The sequence below is a fragment of the Oryx dammah genome, unplaced genomic scaffold (assembly GCF_014754425.2).
Source record: "Oryx dammah isolate SB20612 unplaced genomic scaffold, SCBI_Odam_1.1 HiC_scaffold_5, whole genome shotgun sequence".
NCBI classification, from domain to species: domain Eukaryota; kingdom Metazoa; phylum Chordata; class Mammalia; order Artiodactyla; family Bovidae; genus Oryx; species Oryx dammah.
The window spans coordinates 14005915-14025475 of record NW_024070189.1 but is presented as its reverse complement, the minus strand read 5'-3'; the positions used below and the strand labels follow the sequence as shown (position 1 = coordinate 14025475).

At 40.0% G+C, this 19561-nt stretch overlaps 1 protein-coding gene across 1 annotated transcript in view; it reads left to right on the top strand.

Moving 5' to 3' along the window:
- Nucleotides 1–15979, top strand: part of LOC120863263 (leucyl and cystinyl aminopeptidase) — a 104487-nt gene extending 88508 nt beyond the window's left edge. The window contains exons 14-18 of the mRNA XM_040239367.1: nucleotides 1966–2150; nucleotides 4098–4259; nucleotides 6016–6156; nucleotides 7012–7093; nucleotides 7686–15979. Of these exons, the coding sequence (XP_040095301.1) occupies nucleotides 1966–2150; nucleotides 4098–4259; nucleotides 6016–6156; nucleotides 7012–7093; nucleotides 7686–7817 (702 nt within the window). The 3' untranslated portion in view covers nucleotides 7818–15979. The remainder of the gene's footprint in view (nucleotides 1–1965; nucleotides 2151–4097; nucleotides 4260–6015; nucleotides 6157–7011; nucleotides 7094–7685) is intronic.
- The last annotated feature ends 3582 nt before the right edge of the window (nucleotides 15980–19561 follow it).

Genomic DNA, 19561 nt, shown 5'->3' with positions numbered 1-19561 from the left:
GGGCGCCGCACTCTTTGCTTCCTTGCACCGTCGGTCAGCGTGGCAAGTAGCCTCTCCCACCACTTCACACCCTCCCGTGACTGCAAGCCGGCGCACCTTCCACAAGGCGTCTGTTCGCGCTTTCATTGCCTTTAAAGCAAGCGAACAGAAGGGAGTTGACCTCTTAGCACAAACTTCGCATCCTTCTTCTTATACAGAGGCTTTTTTCAAAACCATTCTTATAGTCAGCTCCACAAGAGACTTAGACCTCAGAGAAAGGTCTGCTGAGAAAAACGGCCTCAGCAGTTTAAAACTCTCCAATTAGGACTCATTTTAAGTATGGACAGAGGCACTCTAGAAGAATGACACTCTGAAGAATTTGGACTAGTTTGGAGGGCGGTTAAGAGGCTTTGTACATGGTCGTCTCTGGTGCTTGAAATAAGACTGGTCATGGTAAAGTTCCAGGATCAGTGACAGAAAACCCTCTTGTGCCAGGAACACTGCGGGAGGGGATGTCTGTAAACTGGTTTCATTTTGATCCTCCTCATTTGTTGCCATGAAAGTTATCTTAAAAATACCTATAAGCATTTTTATGTTAGAATTTTGGTTCCTTTCAGTGACATTCACAAATGCATATTTTACATGATGACTTTAAGGTTCCCTGTGCCCTCTTTTCCTTCCCACCAGCACAGCTTGGAGTATGGAAATAGTTCCATATATTATGAACAGCTTGCATGCTTTTGTCATGGGCAGAGATGAAAAGAAATGAGAGATCTGTTGATTTCTTAAAACCATTGTTGTTGTTGTTGTTTTAGTAGCTAAGTCGTGTCTAACTTTTTTTCAATTCCATGGACTGTAGCCCGCTAGGCTCCTCTGTCCATGGGATTTCCCAGCCAAGAATACTGGAGAGGGTTGCCATTTCCTTCTCCAGGAGATCTTCCTGACCCAGGGGTAGAATCCATGTCTCTGCATTGGCAGGCGGATTCTTTACCACTGAGCCACCAGGGAAGCCTTAACACCATAAATACTTATTTAAGAACGAGATCTCAAAAAAAAAAAAAAAAAAAAGAATGAGATCTCATTCAGAGGTAATTATAACAATGGACTTTCATTGTAGATGATTTTACTGAATAACTGGTAATTTTCTTAAGTGTGATAAGGTATTGTGGTTATATAGGAGAATGTCCTTATTTCTGAGACTTACGTGCTAAATTATTTATAAATAGAATCTCATGATATCTGTAACTTGCTTTCATATGGTTGAACTAAAACCAGAAAAACCAGTGTGTATATACTGGTTGGTTATACACAAACGTAAGAGTATTAACAAAACAGTGAATCTAACATATGGCTATTCGTTTTGCTATTCTTGTGGCTTTTCTGCAGGCTTGAAAATTTTAAAATAAAAAGTTGGGGAAGGAGGAAAAATAAACAACCTTTCTTCCCTGTAGGCATCATTTTCTTAATTTGATTAGATTAACTTGTAAGAGCATCAAGCTAGATGATACCTTAAATATTCCTTTAAAAATGGATTCAGAAACATTTAAGCACCTACACATTCAGAAAGAAGTATATTTTTCTCTCATTTCTTAATGGATTTATGGATGCTAAAGTCACCAGGTCAGGAAGTTTCAGGTTTCTTCCAGCAGTGGTTATAGATGATACTTCTTGGCAGGAAAGCAACTTCTAGCTGAGTATACATGGAAGAAAGGTTCTGTACTGCACAAAGTCATTAATTCTTTCTGTCCTATGTCATTAAGTCCCCCTTGGCTATAGCAACCTTATTTATAGCCTCAGTGATATTGAATGGTCTCATCCCAACCACATGTGAGCTTCATATGTCAATTGTTATTTAAATAAGTAATATCTATGTCCCCCACTTCTTTTTTTCTTTTTTGGGTAAGTGTAGGGAAAAAAGATCTTGTCCTGATTTTCCTGGTTGCCCTCATTGTTATTACTCTGCACTAATCCATTCTGTCTCTTTAGAACAAGGTATTTAAATTGCTTCAAAGCCAAATCCAACAGCAGACTTGGACTGACGAGGGCACCCCATCTACTCGAGAGCTCCGGTCGGTCTTGCTGGACTTTGCTTGCACCCACAGCCTGGAGAACTGCAGCACCACTGCCTTGAAGCTCTTCAATGACTGGATGGCGTCCAACGGCACTCAGAGGTGATGTGTGCTTCTCTCTTGCTCTTGTGGGCCCCACAGCAGGTAGTGAAACCAGGATCTTTATGTCCTGAATCAGAAAGGTCATAAAGCCGAGCATTAATGTAGGCGAACTCTATGTACCTGATTCTCAAACCAGACTGTTGTTTTAATTGTGATCAAATCCATATAGACTTTAGTATCTTAATTTTTAAGTGTGCAGTTCAGTAGTGTAAGTATATTCACATGGTCGTGCAATGAATCATCAGAACTTTTCCACCTTGCAAAACTGAACAAGAGAACTGCTCCCCCTTTTCTCCTCACCCCAGCCCTTGGCAGCCAAGGGATTCTGTAGGAGTTTTACTGCTCTAAGTACCTCATGTAAGTGAAATCATACTGAAAGTGTCTTTTTGTGCCTGGCTTTCAATTCAGTCGCTCAGTCATCTGACTCTTTGAGACCCCATGGAGTACAGCACGCCAGGCCTCCCTGTCCATCACCAACTCCCGGAGCTTGCTCAAACTCATGTCCATCGAGTTGGTGATGCCATCCAACCATCTCATCCTCTGTCATCTCCTTCTCCTCCTGCCTTCAGTCTTTCCCTGCATCAGGGTCTTTTCCAAGGAGTCAGTTCTTCGCATCAGGTGGCCAAACTATTGGAGTTTCAGCTTCAGCATCAGTCCTTCCAATGAATATTCAGGACTGATTTCCTTTAGGATGGACTGGTTGGATCTCCTTGCAGTCCAAGGGACTCTCAAGAGTCTTCTTCAACACCACACTTCAAAAGCATCAATTCTTCAGCATTCAGCTTTCTTTATAGTCTAACTCTCACATTCATATTGACTACTGGAAAAACCATAGCTTTGACTAGACGGACCTTTGTAGGCAAAGTGATGTCTCTGCTTTTTAATATGTTGTCCTGGTTGGTCATAGACAACCTAATAATGTCCTCAAGATTCATCCATGTTGTAGCATATGTCAGAATATCCTTTCTTTTTAAGGCTGAGTAACCCACTGGATGTATATACCACATTTTGTTTTATCTCTTCATCCACTGATAGACATTTAGGTTGCTTCCACCTTCTGGCTCCTCTGGATAATGCTGCTATGAACATAGGTGTACAAATACCTCTTTGAGACCTGCTTCATTTCTTTCATATCCAGAAGTGGAATTGCTGGGTCATGTGGTAGTTCCAAATCTAATTTTACGAGAATCCTCATAATGTTTTCCAGAGGGGCTTCACTGCTTTCCATTCCTACCAGCAGTGTACAAGAGTTTCAGGTTCTCCACATCCTTGACAACACTTATTCTCTGGGTTTTTGATAGCCATCCTCCTAATAGCTTGAGGCATCAAACAGGTCTCTCTTAATTTAGGAATAAAACATAGCAGGTGGCATTAGCAGTTATAGAAATGTGTTTTATGATGATTGGTTTTCTCCAGGTTTCTTACTGCTTGTATGAGAAGAGATTCAAACACCAGGTGGAGACTTGGGGTATAGGGTATCGGGGTAACCTGTTGAAGCCCTCTGGGATCTTAAGACAGAAAACTGTGCTCCTACCCCTGTTCTCGCCCCTCCTGCTGCGTTTGCTGATAGATTTCTACCACGGGACTTATCACGCTGTGTTACGATGTCTGTATTTATCGTTCTGTACTTGATGATAGCCCATGAGCCTCCCAGCAGGTAGTGACTGTGTCTCATTCTTTTTCCCTGCTCACAGCATCCAGCCAGTTACCTGCCTGGTTCTCTGTGGGTGAACAGTAAATAATTACTGTATTGAATTTATATGCTTTTTAGTCGCATCACTAGGAAAGGAGCAGCCACGGAATTAATCATTTTCCTAACAATTAACTATACAATGAAGACTCTTTAGTATCACCTGCTGCGTCCCCCAAAGCCCGGCCCCTAGTCGGTCCTTGCCTGTGTTCACTGTTTTTTCTGTTTGTTCTCATATCGGACCACCTGTCTTACAGCCTGCCTACGGATGTCATGACGACCGTGTTCAAGGCTGGAGCAAAAACTGAGGGAGGCTGGTCATTCCTCTTAAGCAAATACGTCTCTCTAGGCTCTGAAGCAGAGAAGAATAAAATACTCGAAGCTCTTGCCAGCTCAGAGGATGTACGGAAGCTTTACTGGTATGAAACCACCAAAGGAATATGATCTATGGAAACCAAAAGCATAAGTGCACAGAGCCCCTCGGGGGTGGGGGATCCCCCTTTTCCTCCCTTTGCTCACAGGCCAGGCCTGACCCGGGCAGGGTGGTGAGGAGACCCCACATGCTGGGGTTCATCTCAGGGACCAGACTTGTCCCCACAGGCGACAGTGCGATGCCCAGAAGGAACTGGAGATGCCAAGAGTCACAGCCCTGCTTTCTTCTTAAAAATGTCTTCCTTCCCTTGGCTCGTTGTCTTTAATTCCACACCTAGCTTCATTCTTTCTGGGCAAAGGCACGGTTCTGTCCCAGCCGTCTCTTTGAAAATGCAGGCACTTCAGGAAAAGGTACTACTTAAAAGCTTACAGGTTACACCTTTACGTGAATCTGCCAGACTCTTTAATTACTCAGCTGATGACGACCTGGGAATGGAAGGCTCATTACATTTCCGAGGAAAGAAGGGCAGTAAGTAGGTCTTCCCCTCAGGAAGAACCGGGGAAAGGCGCCCTGAGTCGCCAAGAGACACTGGAAGCGTCCTGAAAGTCAGTGCCCGGAAAGGGGTGGATGGAGGCGCTGGGGTCTTGTTGCTTCGCTTGTACAGTTTTGCTCAGATAAATCATAGTGTCCCCAAGATGGCTTCAGAAGCTGTCCAGACCCACTTTCCAAAGGATGCACTGTAAATGGTCACTTTCTTGAAAGTAGTAGCCAGGCTCTGACCCAAGCAAACAGAGAAAGGTTTGTTTTTAAATCAGTAATAATTTTGTTTTAGACCAGGAATATGCTGATAAATTTCCACCCTAAAGTCTTTAAACAGTACCTAAGAAATGGAGTAGCACATAAAAGGACCTCTTGTTGGATCCTTCACCTCTGTTCTTATCCCCTCCTCTGTTAACACCGTCAGTACTGGTCTGTGTACTTGCTGCTTTATTCTCTGCCCAGTGTTTTGTGACATTCGTTTTAGGGAATGATCAGTCCTTGAGATTTGCCGCAAAGCCTACTCCATTTTTTTTTATAGCTGTGTATTATTCCATAATATGGCTCCTATCATAGTTTATTTAACCCATCATATCTTGATGAGCAGTTGGGGTTTTTTCCTGTTAAAAATATTGCTGCATTCTTTTAGGGGTATGTGTGTTCTCACATAAGCAGATATTATCACATAGTTATCACGTAGTAAATGCTTATATTCAAATGCCTTTTATATTTATTAGCAATAGCTGTGTCCCTGGGGTAATTATATAACCTCAGCTTCTTAAACTATAAAGTGAGGATAGATAGTAATGACCTATTTCAAACATTGTTATTCAGTAATTTAGTATCAATTTATTGAGTGCATTCTGAAAAGCATCTTCATTTTTATATGACAGCCCAGTTTTAAGAGTAATAAGATACCTCCCTACTCAAAGTTTTTAACAGAAAAAAAACAGTACCAGTTTTCAGAATTATAATAAATTCTACTGGAAATTATATCCTAAATGTCCTTTTTTTCCCTTAAATGTCCTTATTATGTCAAGAACAATTTATTACTATGTAACAGTGTATTTATGTGTTTATGTCATTGGTTTTTCCTTCATTTAGAAACGACTAGTTTTCACTGTTAACGAAGCTTAGATGGAACCAAAACTTGTATCTCTTGAATTGCCACAGAGCTTTAATTAGGAGACTGGTATTAATTTAAATTCAGTCATCACTTCATCATGAATAATTATTTTGGAAGCTCAATCTGCTCTGCTCTCCAGGTTAATGAAAAAGAGCCTCAATGGAGATCTCATCCGAACACAGAAGCTGTCATTTATCATTAGAACGGTGGCCCGGCATTTTCCCGGACACCTACTGGCATGGGATTTTGTCAAAGAGAACTGGAGTAAGCTTGTACAGAAGTAAGTTTCTCAGACAATTACTAATTTTCAGTATCCGCAAGCCTTGCATCTGAAAGCAGTTCCCAGGGTTGTATTGGTTCAGAAGAGTCAGGCTTTGCTGTGAGAGGAAAAATGCTTCAATGATAGTTTAACGAACACAGAAATAGTCACATTTGTAAACAACATTCCTTAATGCGAGTCAATTTAACAGTGGTGTTTTGTTTAAGTACTAGTACTAATCAAGCCCAACCTTGCTCCGCACCAGCTCACTTAGCTTGAGTGAGTGAAGTCGCTCAGTTGTGAGGGACTCTTTGAGACCCCATGGGCTGTAGCCTGCCAGGCTCCTCAGTCCATGGAATTTTCCAGGCAAGAGTACTGGAGTGGGTTGCCATTTCCTTCTCCAGGGGATCTTCCCAACCCAGGGATCGAACCCCGGTCTCCCGCATTGCAGGCAGACACTTTACCATCTGAGCCACCAGGGAAGCCAACTTACTTGGCTTGGCCGCGGACTGTTTCAGAATAGCTGTTTAGTTTCATGTGTTGAAAACACCTCCTCATTACCAAGGGATCGTTTACAAACTCAGACCCAGCTCAACAGCACAAGTCGCTCATTTTTTCCTTTTAAATCAGTAATGACACCTTCTGGGTGTATGATGCTGTTTTTGAGACAAACATGGGCTGTTAATTTTTCTGGATCTCCTGCCTACTGGGAGAGGTGTGTGTGGGGTGACTGCTGGTGCACCCAGGAGCAGGACTCTGCTCTGCCTCAGGCATGTGGAGTTTACAATAAGCATGTCCTTTGCACTCAGGAACTAGGCTTACCAGCAGCTGACTCATTCTTTTTTGCCTTTTGCCCTTACCTTTGTGTTTCTTCAGGTTCCATCTGGGGTCCTATACCATACAAAGTATCATTGCAGGATCAACTCACCTGTTTTCAACAAAGGCACATTTATCTGAGGTTGGTTGTATCAAATGCTTTTTGGGGAGATTAGGCCATCCCTTTGCCAAACTTCAGAATGCTCAGTTTTAGTCAGATGGTGGTTTCTCCTGCAAAGCCCTGTCCCTTCTCTGTCTGCCTTCATCAACACTAATGATCCTGCACTGAGATTATTTCTAAAGGGTGTATATACAGCAAGGAGGAAAAGTTCTCCTTCCATTCTCAACAGTATTCCATTGTCTCCCATCTGATACAGATGGTTTTTTGAGTTAAAATCAACATATGCCAAGTTTATTTTTAATTGGCAATTAGACTGTTTTTGAAGAGTTCCATTCAGAGGGTAAAATTAGGCCCCAGGCCTAACTTTAGACCATACCTTATTTACTGTTACTTGGCCTTTCCACTCTCCCCACCCTCCCCCACCCACCACCCACCCGCCTGGCCACTTGAAATTTGAACACTTCATCCCTGTGGGAGTAAGGGGAATTCCTTTTTAAAACAGCTTCACATCAGCATGACCATCACTAAGTTTAAGCTGATTTGAAAAGGATATTCAAAGCTGCAGTATGCCTTTCTTTTCTTCTTTTGAAATACTTCTGTGTGCAACTTACAGGTCCAGGCATTCTTTGAAAATCAGTCAGAGGCCACCTTTCGACTTCGCTGTGTCCAGGAGGCTTTGGAAGTCATTCAGCTGAACATGCAGTGGGTGGAGAAGAATCTTAAAACCCTGACATATTGGCTGTAGCACGCACACCTGTACCTCATCACCCTTTCAGAGAGCTTGTTAACTGGGCCTCTGCTGCTTTTGCAAAAGCCAAGGTGAAACCAGGATCGCTGCTGAGTTGTTTGCACTCTTAGGAGTTCTAGTTTGCTCAGGGCCAGTCTGTATTTTTTCATCTGTCTTTTCTGAAATGTCTTTGGGCAGTGTGTAGTTATTTATTACCAAATTATATTCACCAGTATGCCAACCATCTACAAAAACAATGGGTAATTTTTCTACTTTGAAGATATTCAAATGGGCAAAAAAAAATCTGTTTTGCAATTCTGTCCTCAGTTTCTGGCTAAATGTTGACACCATGAAAAAAGGAAAACTACCACAGGAGCCACCGTCTTTGCAGGCTGCTGGTTGGTTAGCCATTTGTTGCTTCTTGTTAATAGATGTTATTTGAATGTGGTTCCAAGTTAGCATCAAAAAGTATAGTAATGAAGTCATCGAATCATGCAGCTGTAGAGAACTGACCTCAGGTGTGCAGATCTACTTTGATTGGGGGTTTTGAATAATCCTTTCTTTTCTGGAAAAAGTTTATAACTATTATATTTTTTTCTGAAGAATAGTGAGGTGCTACAGAATTTTTAAATTTTTGTTGTAAAGCTAAATAACAAGGCCAAAAGATTAGATTTTCCAAATATTTAACACCTTCTTTTTCATCTTTCAGGAAAATATTTCAAACCGAGTTAGCGTTAATTATTTTACTTATGAATTCCAGTATTCTCCAAATCTCTGTACACCTTTATCACTCCCTGCCATAGATATCCCTTGTGTTACAAATAAGTATTTCTGCATTTATGGCATTTTTTTAATACTGGGGTCTCTTATCATGACTTTCTTACTAAGAATTACAGTTTACAGTTTGTTTAAGTTGCTTTCTGGCATGACAGATCACAGACACTTTCTCTTAATCATACCCATTGGGTGGTTTTTCATTTTATATTATAGAGTTGCATATTAGAAGTATATTTTAAAACAGGGCCTTTGAGAAATTGAACATTTTTATTTGAAGTTCACCATAATACCTTAAAGGAATAAAGAGAATATGGATAGGAATAACTTGATTTAGGTTTATTTTAATATGGTGGGCTTTGAATTTTTTCTAAAGTCAGAAACAGTACTTTTCTTTAGTTGAAAAATCAAAGTTTTCTTTTGTAATGGCCAAACTAACAGATTATAGGGAATGGCCAAGGAAAGAAAGAAAGTATCCAAAACTATATGGCAATTTTACTCCTTCTAAAGGGGAAATACTGTACTTGAATTTTTTGAGCTATGCAGACTTATACCTAGATTGTTGTGTTTCTTTGATTCTTAGGAGAAAAGCTTTCTTCCTAGTATTTATTGTACTTTTTATTTTGCTTGAAAACACCTACTTACATAAAAAGGGTATTTACCCATTTTTCAGCACTTAAAACACTCCACTGAATCAGACAATGGGAAAGGTCACCTTTTTTTATTCAGCGGGTATCAAGTGAGAATATATGGAATTATGTATAAAATTATATTTTATTTTATGAAAATATTTTTATATAGCAAAATTGAAAAGACTGGCAATAGAAACTAAAGATAACCTTCTTTAGCCCTAGTGTGTTTTCTCCCAATTTAGTGTTTTCTAAACAGCACTTATCTCTCTATTTTAGAGTAGAAAATACTATTATCTGAGAATCACAGAATCATCTGAAGATGTTTTTTTGAAACTAGGGTGATTGTAGGTCTTTATTACTCTTGTGCTTCAGTAAATGAATGATAATTTAGTCGATATTTGAAAGTGTGTTTTTATATTTTTAGAGTGGGGAAAAATACTAAAATTTTGGAGGATTTTTTGTTGCTGGGTTTTTTTTTTTAAAAGCATATTACTAAAGTCCACTTTGATACAGAGTTTAAACTTTGCTACTTCTCAAAATCATTTAAGATTCTTCTGCCCATCTTCACATTGTTTCTATAATATTTGTTAGCTCCGCATATGGCAAATCTTGTCTTGAATTATATCATTCTTTCCTGTGAGTGTGTGTGTCTGGAACGGGGTGGGGGTTGTTATAATTAAAACTTTATCAGAACATGGGCTAAAAAGGAGGTAACTCAAAATCCTTTTCTATCTTTGTACTCAAAAGCCATTCATTCCCATAATACCAGATCCATACCAATTGTATTTTTCATTTATAGGCCTCACCTCAGATTTTCCTGTGAAATTCCATACTTTTTTAATGTTATGCTATCCCATCTATACAGGGCTTCCAAAAACCAACTTGTAAGTCAGGAATATAAGGTTAAATAATGGCTAGACCATGTAGTATAATAAGTATTGTTGGAGCATTTGAAGTTTTTCCCCCTGGAATTTTATTTCACCACTGTATTTCTGAGAACTCAGATAGAAGCACAGAGGTTCTTTGTTATATGAGCACACAGATCCATGACACAATTCAGTACTGTCTGACAAGCGTTACATTCATTGCAGAGAGAGAGTCGACTTGAATTAATAAAAAGGACACATCATACCATATTATTAGGAAAGGCAAAATTGGAAATCTGGAACTGTAGAAGAAAAGCTTAGGCTTTGGAAGTCTGAAAGGCTACAAAACTAGAAATCCAAGGAGTTCAGTTTGTTGGTACCTCATCTCTTGTTAAGACCAACTGATTAGATATATTCAACTGAAGTAGTATCAGCAGCTACCATAAGCTTGTGCCTTGCTCCATCATGTTTGATATGAATCTCTTTAAGTGAACTTGTGTTGTTTGCCACTGTTTCGGTGTTCACGAACTTTCTTACTGTCGCAGGCTCCACTTAACACTACTGTTCTCCACCATTCGTGTTTTCACGTGTACTTTAGCCACCGTGGAAACAGAGCTGTCAGAAGAGTTCTGGGTATATAGAGGATACTGAGCCACGTCAGTCTTCCTGGGTGCAGAACAGAATCCTTTCTGAACACTGGAAAGGAAGAAATGAAAGTTAAGTGCTGAGTTTGTTGGATTATAGATAGCCTGTTCCTGAGTTGGCTTTTGAGCATCTACTCAATCTAATGCACATGGAAAGATAATCTGTAGTCAGGTTGCTGAATATTTACATAATCCTTGTGTATGTCATGGAGGTGCAGGGAAGGTGTATGCATCTCAGGAGATGTGCAGACAGCAATTTCTGGGCTGAGTTTGCAAAACAAGACCTGAATTTCATAGGTATGATATAGTTCTTCCCCCCTTTGCCTTTTTAAAAAAAAATTGGAATTAACTCTTTTCTTCCTCCCTTACATCCCCGTTTGTATTTTATAAAGCCTATGTGTTCACTTTAGCTGGGTTTGGCTTTTTTTTATTTTGTGCTTCATTCTCTTCATTGGCAACTAAGTACCAAATGAAAAGTGGAAGTCCGAAAGTATGATAAACTTCCTCTTCTCCCCTTCCCTTGTTGCCTACATGGGCAATAGCTCATAGAATAGTTGATTGATTTCTTTGAAGGTTCTTTAGGGGAATATACTTTTTAAATGTATGCATGTGTTTTGATGTTTTTATATTCTTTCATCTTAGTAGAGTTTATCCTGATGAAAAGTGAAAGAGACATTGTCCTGTGAAAATCTCTTCTAGCTTTTCAAGTTTTCCTGCCTGGGCAACAGCTACAGAGTAGTTACTTGATTTCCTACTTTGGAAGGAGATGGCCACAGTGGGAGAAGAGCAGTGTGTACTTTTAAAAATGTAGCTAAATCACTATTTTGTGGGTGTTTGATTTTGTATTTCCTTCATCCTACTCACGGATAAGTAGAGATCTAATGAACTGTGAAGGTCCCAAAGTTTGACGAATGTCTTATCTACCCTTCTCCTTATTGCCTGGATGGACGTAAGTGAGTAGTTGCAGTTTCTGTTGTTTTGATCTAGTCTGTTCTTGGGGGCAGAGATGGGGGAGGGTTGTATATTCTTTTTTTCAAGTGTATATAAATGTTATGCTACTTTTTAATATTTCATTTTAGGTGTGTTCCTTTGCATGAATGCATATGTACTTAATGAAAACGGAGATTCAGAGTATGACAGATCTCCTCTTCCCTTTTCCTTACTGCCTTTTTGGGCAGTAGCTAGAGTAGTTTTTGTTTTGTGAGGTGGGAGACGGTGGGGTATGTACTTAGTGTATATAAATAAATCTATAACTTTGTATTATAACTAATCATTTCGTACTACGTCCTTTTCATAGGACGTGAAAGTACCTAATGAGACGTGGAGGTCCACATGTATGACAATCTCCTCTTGACCCCTTCCCATGTTGCCTGAGAGGGCAATGGCTAGTAGAGTAGTTGATTAGTTTCAGGGGCTCTTTTGTGGGTATTAGGGTAAATGCTTTTAAAATATATACTCATGTTTTTTACTTCCTTATTATAGTATTTCATTTGGTACACAGCCCTTCACTTGGGGGCTTCCCTGATGGTTCAGCTGGTAAAGAATCTGCCTGCAATGCAAGAGACCTGGTTCGATTCCTGGGTTAAGATCCCCTGGAGTGTGGAATGGCTCCCCACTCCAGTAATCTGGCCTAGAGAATTCCATGGACAGAGAAGCCTGGCAGGCTACAGTCCATGGAGTTGCAAAGAGTTGGACACAACTGAGTGACTTTCACTCACTCACTCTAATGAACCACAGAGTTCTGGATATAGAGCAGTCTTCTCTCCTTTTCCTTTTTATCCATGTAGTCAATAGTTTTAAAGTAGTTTGGGCTTTTAGAATTTTGCGGGGGACGGGGCTGGGAAGGGACTGAGATAGGATATATTCTTTTGAAATCTGTATATATACAGTGGTTGTTTCAATATCATGTTATTCCATTTTGTACTTATCCCTTGCTTGGATGTGTAGGTCCCTAGCAAGATGTGGAGGTATGGATGTAGGAAAATCTTCTGTCTTCCCCTTTCCTTGTCACCACTGTGGGTAATGTTTGTAGAGCAGTCTAGATTATTTTTATCTCTTATCACTCCCTTGCCTGGGAGCACAGGGATATGTACTTTTAAAAATGTATATAAATGTTTGTGTTCCTTTTTTTTTCATGTTACTTCATTTTGTACCTAAACCTTTGCGTGGATTCTTAGGTACATGATGAAAATTAAGGTTCATTCTATGAAAAAAAATCTCCTCCTCTCCCCTTCCCTTATTGCCTTGTCTAGGCAATGACTAGTAGCATAGTTTTTGGAAGAATTTTTTGCGGGGCGCAGAGCGGTGAAGGTTTTTCTGGGTGTGCTTTTGTGTGTGTGTATAAACGCTTGCTGCATTTATTTTCACTTTCATTTCAAGCCTAGTGTCTTTTTTGACTCCTAAATATCAAATATAATGCAGAGGTCCAGATCGGGGTGTAAAATCTCCACCCCCCGCCTTCTCCTGTAGCTTGTGTATACCGGTAGTATAGGAGTACTTGAGGATTTGGTTTTCTGTTGTGTTTGAGGTTTTTAATGGAGGATGAGCTTGTTAGGCAAGATATATAAATTTTTAAATGTATACAAATGTTTCTGCCTCTTTTGGTGTTCATTTCATCTTGAATCCAGTCTTTTGCATGACTCTTTTGGAACTTTATGAAAGTTGAGATCGATTTTATAAAAGATCTCCCTGCTCCCTTTCCCTCACGGGGCAGTGGCAGAAGAATAGATGTTTGGCCTCCGCTTTTGGAGAGGTAGGGATGGGAGAGGTCTGTGTGTGTGTGTACACATATATATACTTTTTTAATGTATAAATGTTTGCTACATTTTGTGTGTTATTTCATTTAGTACACAGTCCTTTGCTGGGATCTGTAGGTACATAATGAAACATGGAGGTCCAGATGTATGATAAATCTCCTCTGCTCCCTTCCCTGACTGCCTACATGGGCAATAGTTCAACAATTTAGGAATCTTTTTTTTTTTTTTGGAGGGAGGAATTATTGGGTGGGTAGTAGTTAGTGGGAAGGGACGGGGTATGCCCTTTTTAAAAGTGTATATAACTGTTTCCATGTTACTGATTTTATACCCAGTCCTTTGGGTGGATGTCAAGTTACCAAATGCAAATTGAGGAGAAGTGTATGACATCCTCCCCTTCTCCCCTTCCCCTTGTTGCCTGTGTGGTAACAGCAAGTAGAAGAGTTACATGTTGTTCGCTTGTTTTATAGAGATTTATATTTTTGGCAGGGGAATATTCTTCATGAATGTTTTCATTTGTTGCTTTATTCTGTGTTTAGTCCTTTACATGGCTATGTAGGGAACTGATGAAAATTGACTCACCTGGATGAGCAGGTTACTTTCTTCCTTTCCCACATATTTGCTCCTTCAGCTGGAGCCAGTATAGTTACTATTTTGTGGCTGTTTTTATTCTCTCAGATATATGCCTTTAAAGATGTAAGTGTATACATGCACATACCATTATTTTCCTTTAATAGTCCCTTGCAGGGCTCTGAGTGTATCTAACAAAAAATGTCCCACCAGATCCTTGCCATCTGAGCTAAAAGTGTAGCACTGAGGTGGTATAACTAATGGCACCAGGCATGTAGCCCGTAAGATGGGAGAAGACACTTGGATACAGTTGAGTTGTGAGAGCTAATCACATCCAGCAGGTCTCGGGTTGACTCACACTGAATGAAACGGTAGGAAGGGAGGGACCTGTTCTTTGGCAATTCCAGAAAGGCAAAAAGACAATACTTCAGGTGTGGTTAATTTTTTTGCTGTTCATCTCTCAGCAGCACTCACTCAAACTCATTTGAAGACCCTTGAGAGCAGCTTCTTTCTGAGGCCCTGGATTCTAACTCGGTTGGCTCCAGTTCCATCAGTTACATATTCTTCTGTACTCGGTAGAAATCATTTTGGGTTTTGGAGTGAATCTTTTTGAGTTATTGCCATCATTCTAGTAAATGACAACATGGGCCCCAAAACTAATTCAAGAAGAATTGGGGTGGCAAGCTCTTTGACTCCCAACACCTTGCACATGGGAGGGCGAGTTGGCCCTTTCCTCCCCAGAGCTCTTCTGCGTGGCTGCGTCTGTCTCCTCTCCCTTCTCCACTAGCTGAACCATTCCTGTTCATTTTTCCTTTTTGTCTTCAGTGCTTGCACTGTTAGCTGTTATCTTCAAGTGTCCTCGGAAATGTGAGCCCATGTTGCCTTTTTAGCTCTATGTCTTTGCATTCATTTCATACATCCAGACCTGTGTGTTAACTTTCAGCATTCTTCAGTGATATTTCACATTGACTGTTCATCCACCACATGGTAAATGTCACGACTCCATATTTATCTGTCGCAAAGAAAATGCATGTGGAAAATCCATCCATCCCTCTCTTCCCTCCCTTCTGAGCCCTGTTTTTTTTTTTGTTCTGCAATTTATAACCAATATAATGCTGAAGATTTGCCATACTGTTATAGAAACATTGAACGGTAAGACTCCTAGAAAATTTGCAAAGAGATGTTATTCACCACATCAGACTCTCAGGTTCTAGTGATGAAAAATTTGCTTATACTTTGCTGTTACTTATACCTGCTGCTGTACGGAAAATAAAAATTTATTCATGCCACATTTAACTTTGACCATAAATAAAAGGGAGCATCTTTTTGGAGTTAGTCATGGTCATATTTAGTGGTATTTCTCAACAGTTCTTAATTTGAAATACTTCAAAGGAAGTAAACGTCAGGGCTTAGCTGAATGAAATGCTCCAGAACTTGAAGTGTAGAAAGCATCAGTACAGTAACATATTCATGTGTACAAAGTGACAATTATAGCATAATTGGAACATTTGCATTAATCAACAAACTCACATTGAGACAAAACTGAATCTTACAGCTTTCTTGATTAAAGCCAAGTGTTCCGTGTTGCTGTGAAGAATAGTCTGTCAAACACTTTGAAAAGTAGTTACTTCAAAACTTGTAAAGGTATCACATTTTTGTATTTAAACACTTACAGAGATCTCCAGTTTCTTGAATCTGAGCTTGTGGGTAGAATTCTAAATTTGTATCATAATCTTGTCTTTTGAGAAAGATTTTGAAAATAGTATGTATATATATAATATTATATATGCAAATTGTGTTTTGTCACTTGTAAAGGGAAAAGGCTTATTTTTCTTTATACTTCTGATACCTTGTTTTGCATATGACCAGCACTGACTGAAAGGCATGTGTACCTGCAAACACTGTTGCTTTTTTTGTGAAATAAAAGTATTTAAATATAAATATTGTGTAGACCATTTTCATTTTTAAAAAGTACCTATAAAGTGGTTTATCATCTCAGCTGCACCAGAACGGGAACCGTATTCATTGTCTTTTGCAGCGTTTCCTGTCTCTCCAGTGCTCCAGTATCTTTACTGCGTGTAACTCAAGGGTTCACAGACTCATTAATGCCATGTTGGACTGTCCTGGTATTGTATGATGATTACCGACATCCCTGGTCTCTAATGCAAACAGAAACTGCTCTACCTGCAGTGAGACAACCACAACTGTCTCCAGACACTGCTAAGCACTCAGTGGGGTGGAGTGGGGTTAAAGTCGTCCGTGGATGCACTGTATGTAGTGGAAGTATTGTAGAATGAAGTGATTCTCATAAATACACAGCTCACTTGAGTAGCCATTTGGTCAGATCTACAATAAGAAGTTCCTTGTTTGAATTCCCATAAAGATTCTTGGGAGAGAACTGAGACTATCTTAGGCTCTCAGGTGTTGGAATTAGAACCAGTATTCTTCTATATAAATTGTTAGGACTTAAAGTTAGGCATTTTAAGGCAGAGTTTGGGGTTACAAAATTGAGACACTATTTCTGGGCATACAAAAATAGACATTGAAGTAATACACTTTTAGAATATCACCAGAACTTACCTAGTGGTCCAGCAGTTCAGACTCTGCAGGTCCAATGCGGAGCCACGGGTTCAATCCCTGGTTAGGGAACTAAGATCCCACACGTTGCAGGGTGCTGCCTTCTAAAGAAAAAAAAAAGACAAAAGTTAAAAAAGTTATTACCATTAATTATTGGGGGAATTCTCTTAGAAATTAAAAGATTTTTGCGCAGAAGTTACTAGTTCAATTTCTGATACTTTGTTCACAGACATGCACAGTAAAAATTGAAATAAAACCCATTATAGATACATTGCGTTGGCCAAAAAGTTAATTCATGTTTGAAAGACTTGAACAGACTTTTTGGCTAATCTTATAGAAAAAATGTTTCCATTCCAGTGGAATTTATAGAGGTTAACTGACATAAAGGCACCATCTATAAGTTGAGAATTATGTTTTATTTGAGGACAACAGTCCAGGAAACCAGCCTCTCAGTTCTGACAAACTGTTCCAAAAGGCTAAGGGAGGGGCCAGGATATACTGGAGTTTTTGCATTTTTGCTGAAAATATGTGGTTGAATATCAAACAGTTACTGGGAATCACACACACACAAGATATCAAGTTAAGAGATTTTAGTGCCTTTCTATATGTGGAAAGAGTCTGAGCTCGTTGAAATTCCTTTGATATGTATTTTATCCAGGGCTAGGATCCTGTTTTTCTCATTTCTAAATTACCCTCATGGTACACTGTTGGGGGCAGGTGCAGTGGCTGAGGGCTTGATGGTGGGGCTAATTCACCGATTATTGAAATGACAGGCAACTTTTTTTGTCCATAGCACCTCCTTGTGGTCATAAATTAGATCAAGGTTTGGGAGACATTTCATGACCAATTTTCCCACAGCACTAGGAATTACAACCCAGGAAAAATTTCCCGTGTTGCTTCTCTCCATCTCTACAGTTGCACTATTACAGTTATTCTGGGTAGAGTTATATTTGATCAACTGCCTCAAGACGTTCAGCCATCATTAGTTTTGTCAAAATGCAACAGAAAACTTTTCCCAACCCAGGGATCGAACCCAGGTCTCCTGCATTGCAGGTGGATTCTTTACCATCTGAGCCACCAGGGAAGCCCATCTTATAGACAGGATATGAGTAAATACAGCTAGTATCATTAATAAAATCATAGTAGAGCAGGTAGAGACAAGGCATAAATAGCTGGAGAAACAAGAGGACAGATTAAAACAATAATTGGTGTAAACTGGATGTGATCTGGTCACAATAAGTCCATGTCTACAGGGGAAGCAGCTGGAGAAGAAAAATTCGGAAGGGATCAAGTAGAGATAAATCATACCTTTTGTAAATGAAGATAACGGTTACCAACTTGTTACAGGTCAAATATAAGAAAGCCTTTCTGAAAAAGATTAAAAGGCAGTGTTTTAGAAAAAAAGAATCGTAAAACTATAAATCATTTATTGCTCATAATTCTGTTGATCTGGGTGAGGTCAGGTTTTTCCATTAATTTCTTACCCATTTTAGTTCAGTTAAGTTCAGTCGCTCAGTCGTGTCTGACTCTTTGTAACCCCAATGAATCCCAGCACTCCAGGCCTCCCTGTCCATCACCAACTCCCGGAGTTCACTCAGACTCAAGTCCATCGAGTCAGTGATGCCATCCAGCCATCTCATCCTCTGTCGTCCCCTTCTCCTCCTGCCCCCAATCCCTCCCAGCATCAGACTCTTTTCCAATGAGTCAACTCTTCGCATGAGGTGGCCAAAGTACTGGAGTTTCAGCTTTAGCATCATTCCTTCCAAAGAAATCCCAGGGCTGAACTCCTTCAGAATGGACTGGCTGGATCTCCTTGCAGTCCAAGGGACTCTCAAGAGTCTTCTCCAACACCACAGTTCAAAAGCATCAATTCTTCGGCGCTCAGCTTTCTTCACAGTCCAACTCTCACATCCATACATGACCACAGGAAAAACCATAGCCTTGACTAGACGGACCTTAGTCGGCAAAGTAATGTCTCTGCTTTTGAATATACTATCTAGGTTGGTCATAACTTTCCTTCCAAGGAGTAAGCGTCTTTTAATTTCATGGCTGCAGTCACCATCTGCAGTGATTTTGGAGCCCCCAAAAATAAAGTCTGACACTGTTTCCCCATCTATTTCCCATGAAGTGATGGGACCAGATGCCATGATCTTCGTTTTCTGAATGTTGAGCTTTAAGCCAACTTTTTCACTCTCCTCTTTCACTTTCATCAAGAGGCTTTTTAGTTCCTCTTCACTTTCTGCCATAAGGGTGGTGTCATCTGCATATCTGAGGTTATTGATATTTCTCCTGGGAATCTTGATTCCAGCTTGTGTTTCTTCCAGTTATTTCTCATGATGTACTCTGCATAGAAGTTAAATAAGCAGGGTGACAATATACAGCCTTGACGTACTCCTTTTCCTACTTGGAACCAGTCTGTTGTTCCATGTCCAGTTCTAACTGTTGCTTCCTGGCCTGCATATAGGTTTCTCATGAGGCAGGTCAGGTGGTCTGGTATTCCCATCTCTTTCAGAATTGTCCACACTTATTGTGATCCACACAGTCAAAGGCTTTGGCATAGTCAATAAAGCAGAAATAGATGTTTTTCTGGAACTCTCTTGCTTTGTCCATGATCCAGCGGATGTGGGCAATTTGATCTCTGGTGCCTCTGCCTTTTCTAAAACCAGCTTGAACATCAGGAAGTTCATGGTTCACGTATTGCTGAAGCCTGGCTTGGAGAATTTTGAACATTACTTTACCAGCATGTAATGTGAGTGCAATTGTGTGGTAGTTTGATCATTCTTTGGCATTGCCTTTCTTTGGCATTGGAATGAAAACTGACCTTTTCCAGTCCTGTGGCCACTGCTGAGTTTTCCAAATTTGCTGGCATATTGAGTGCAGCACTTTCACAGCATCATCTTTCAGGATTTGAAATAGCTCCACTGGAATTCCATCACCTCCACTAGC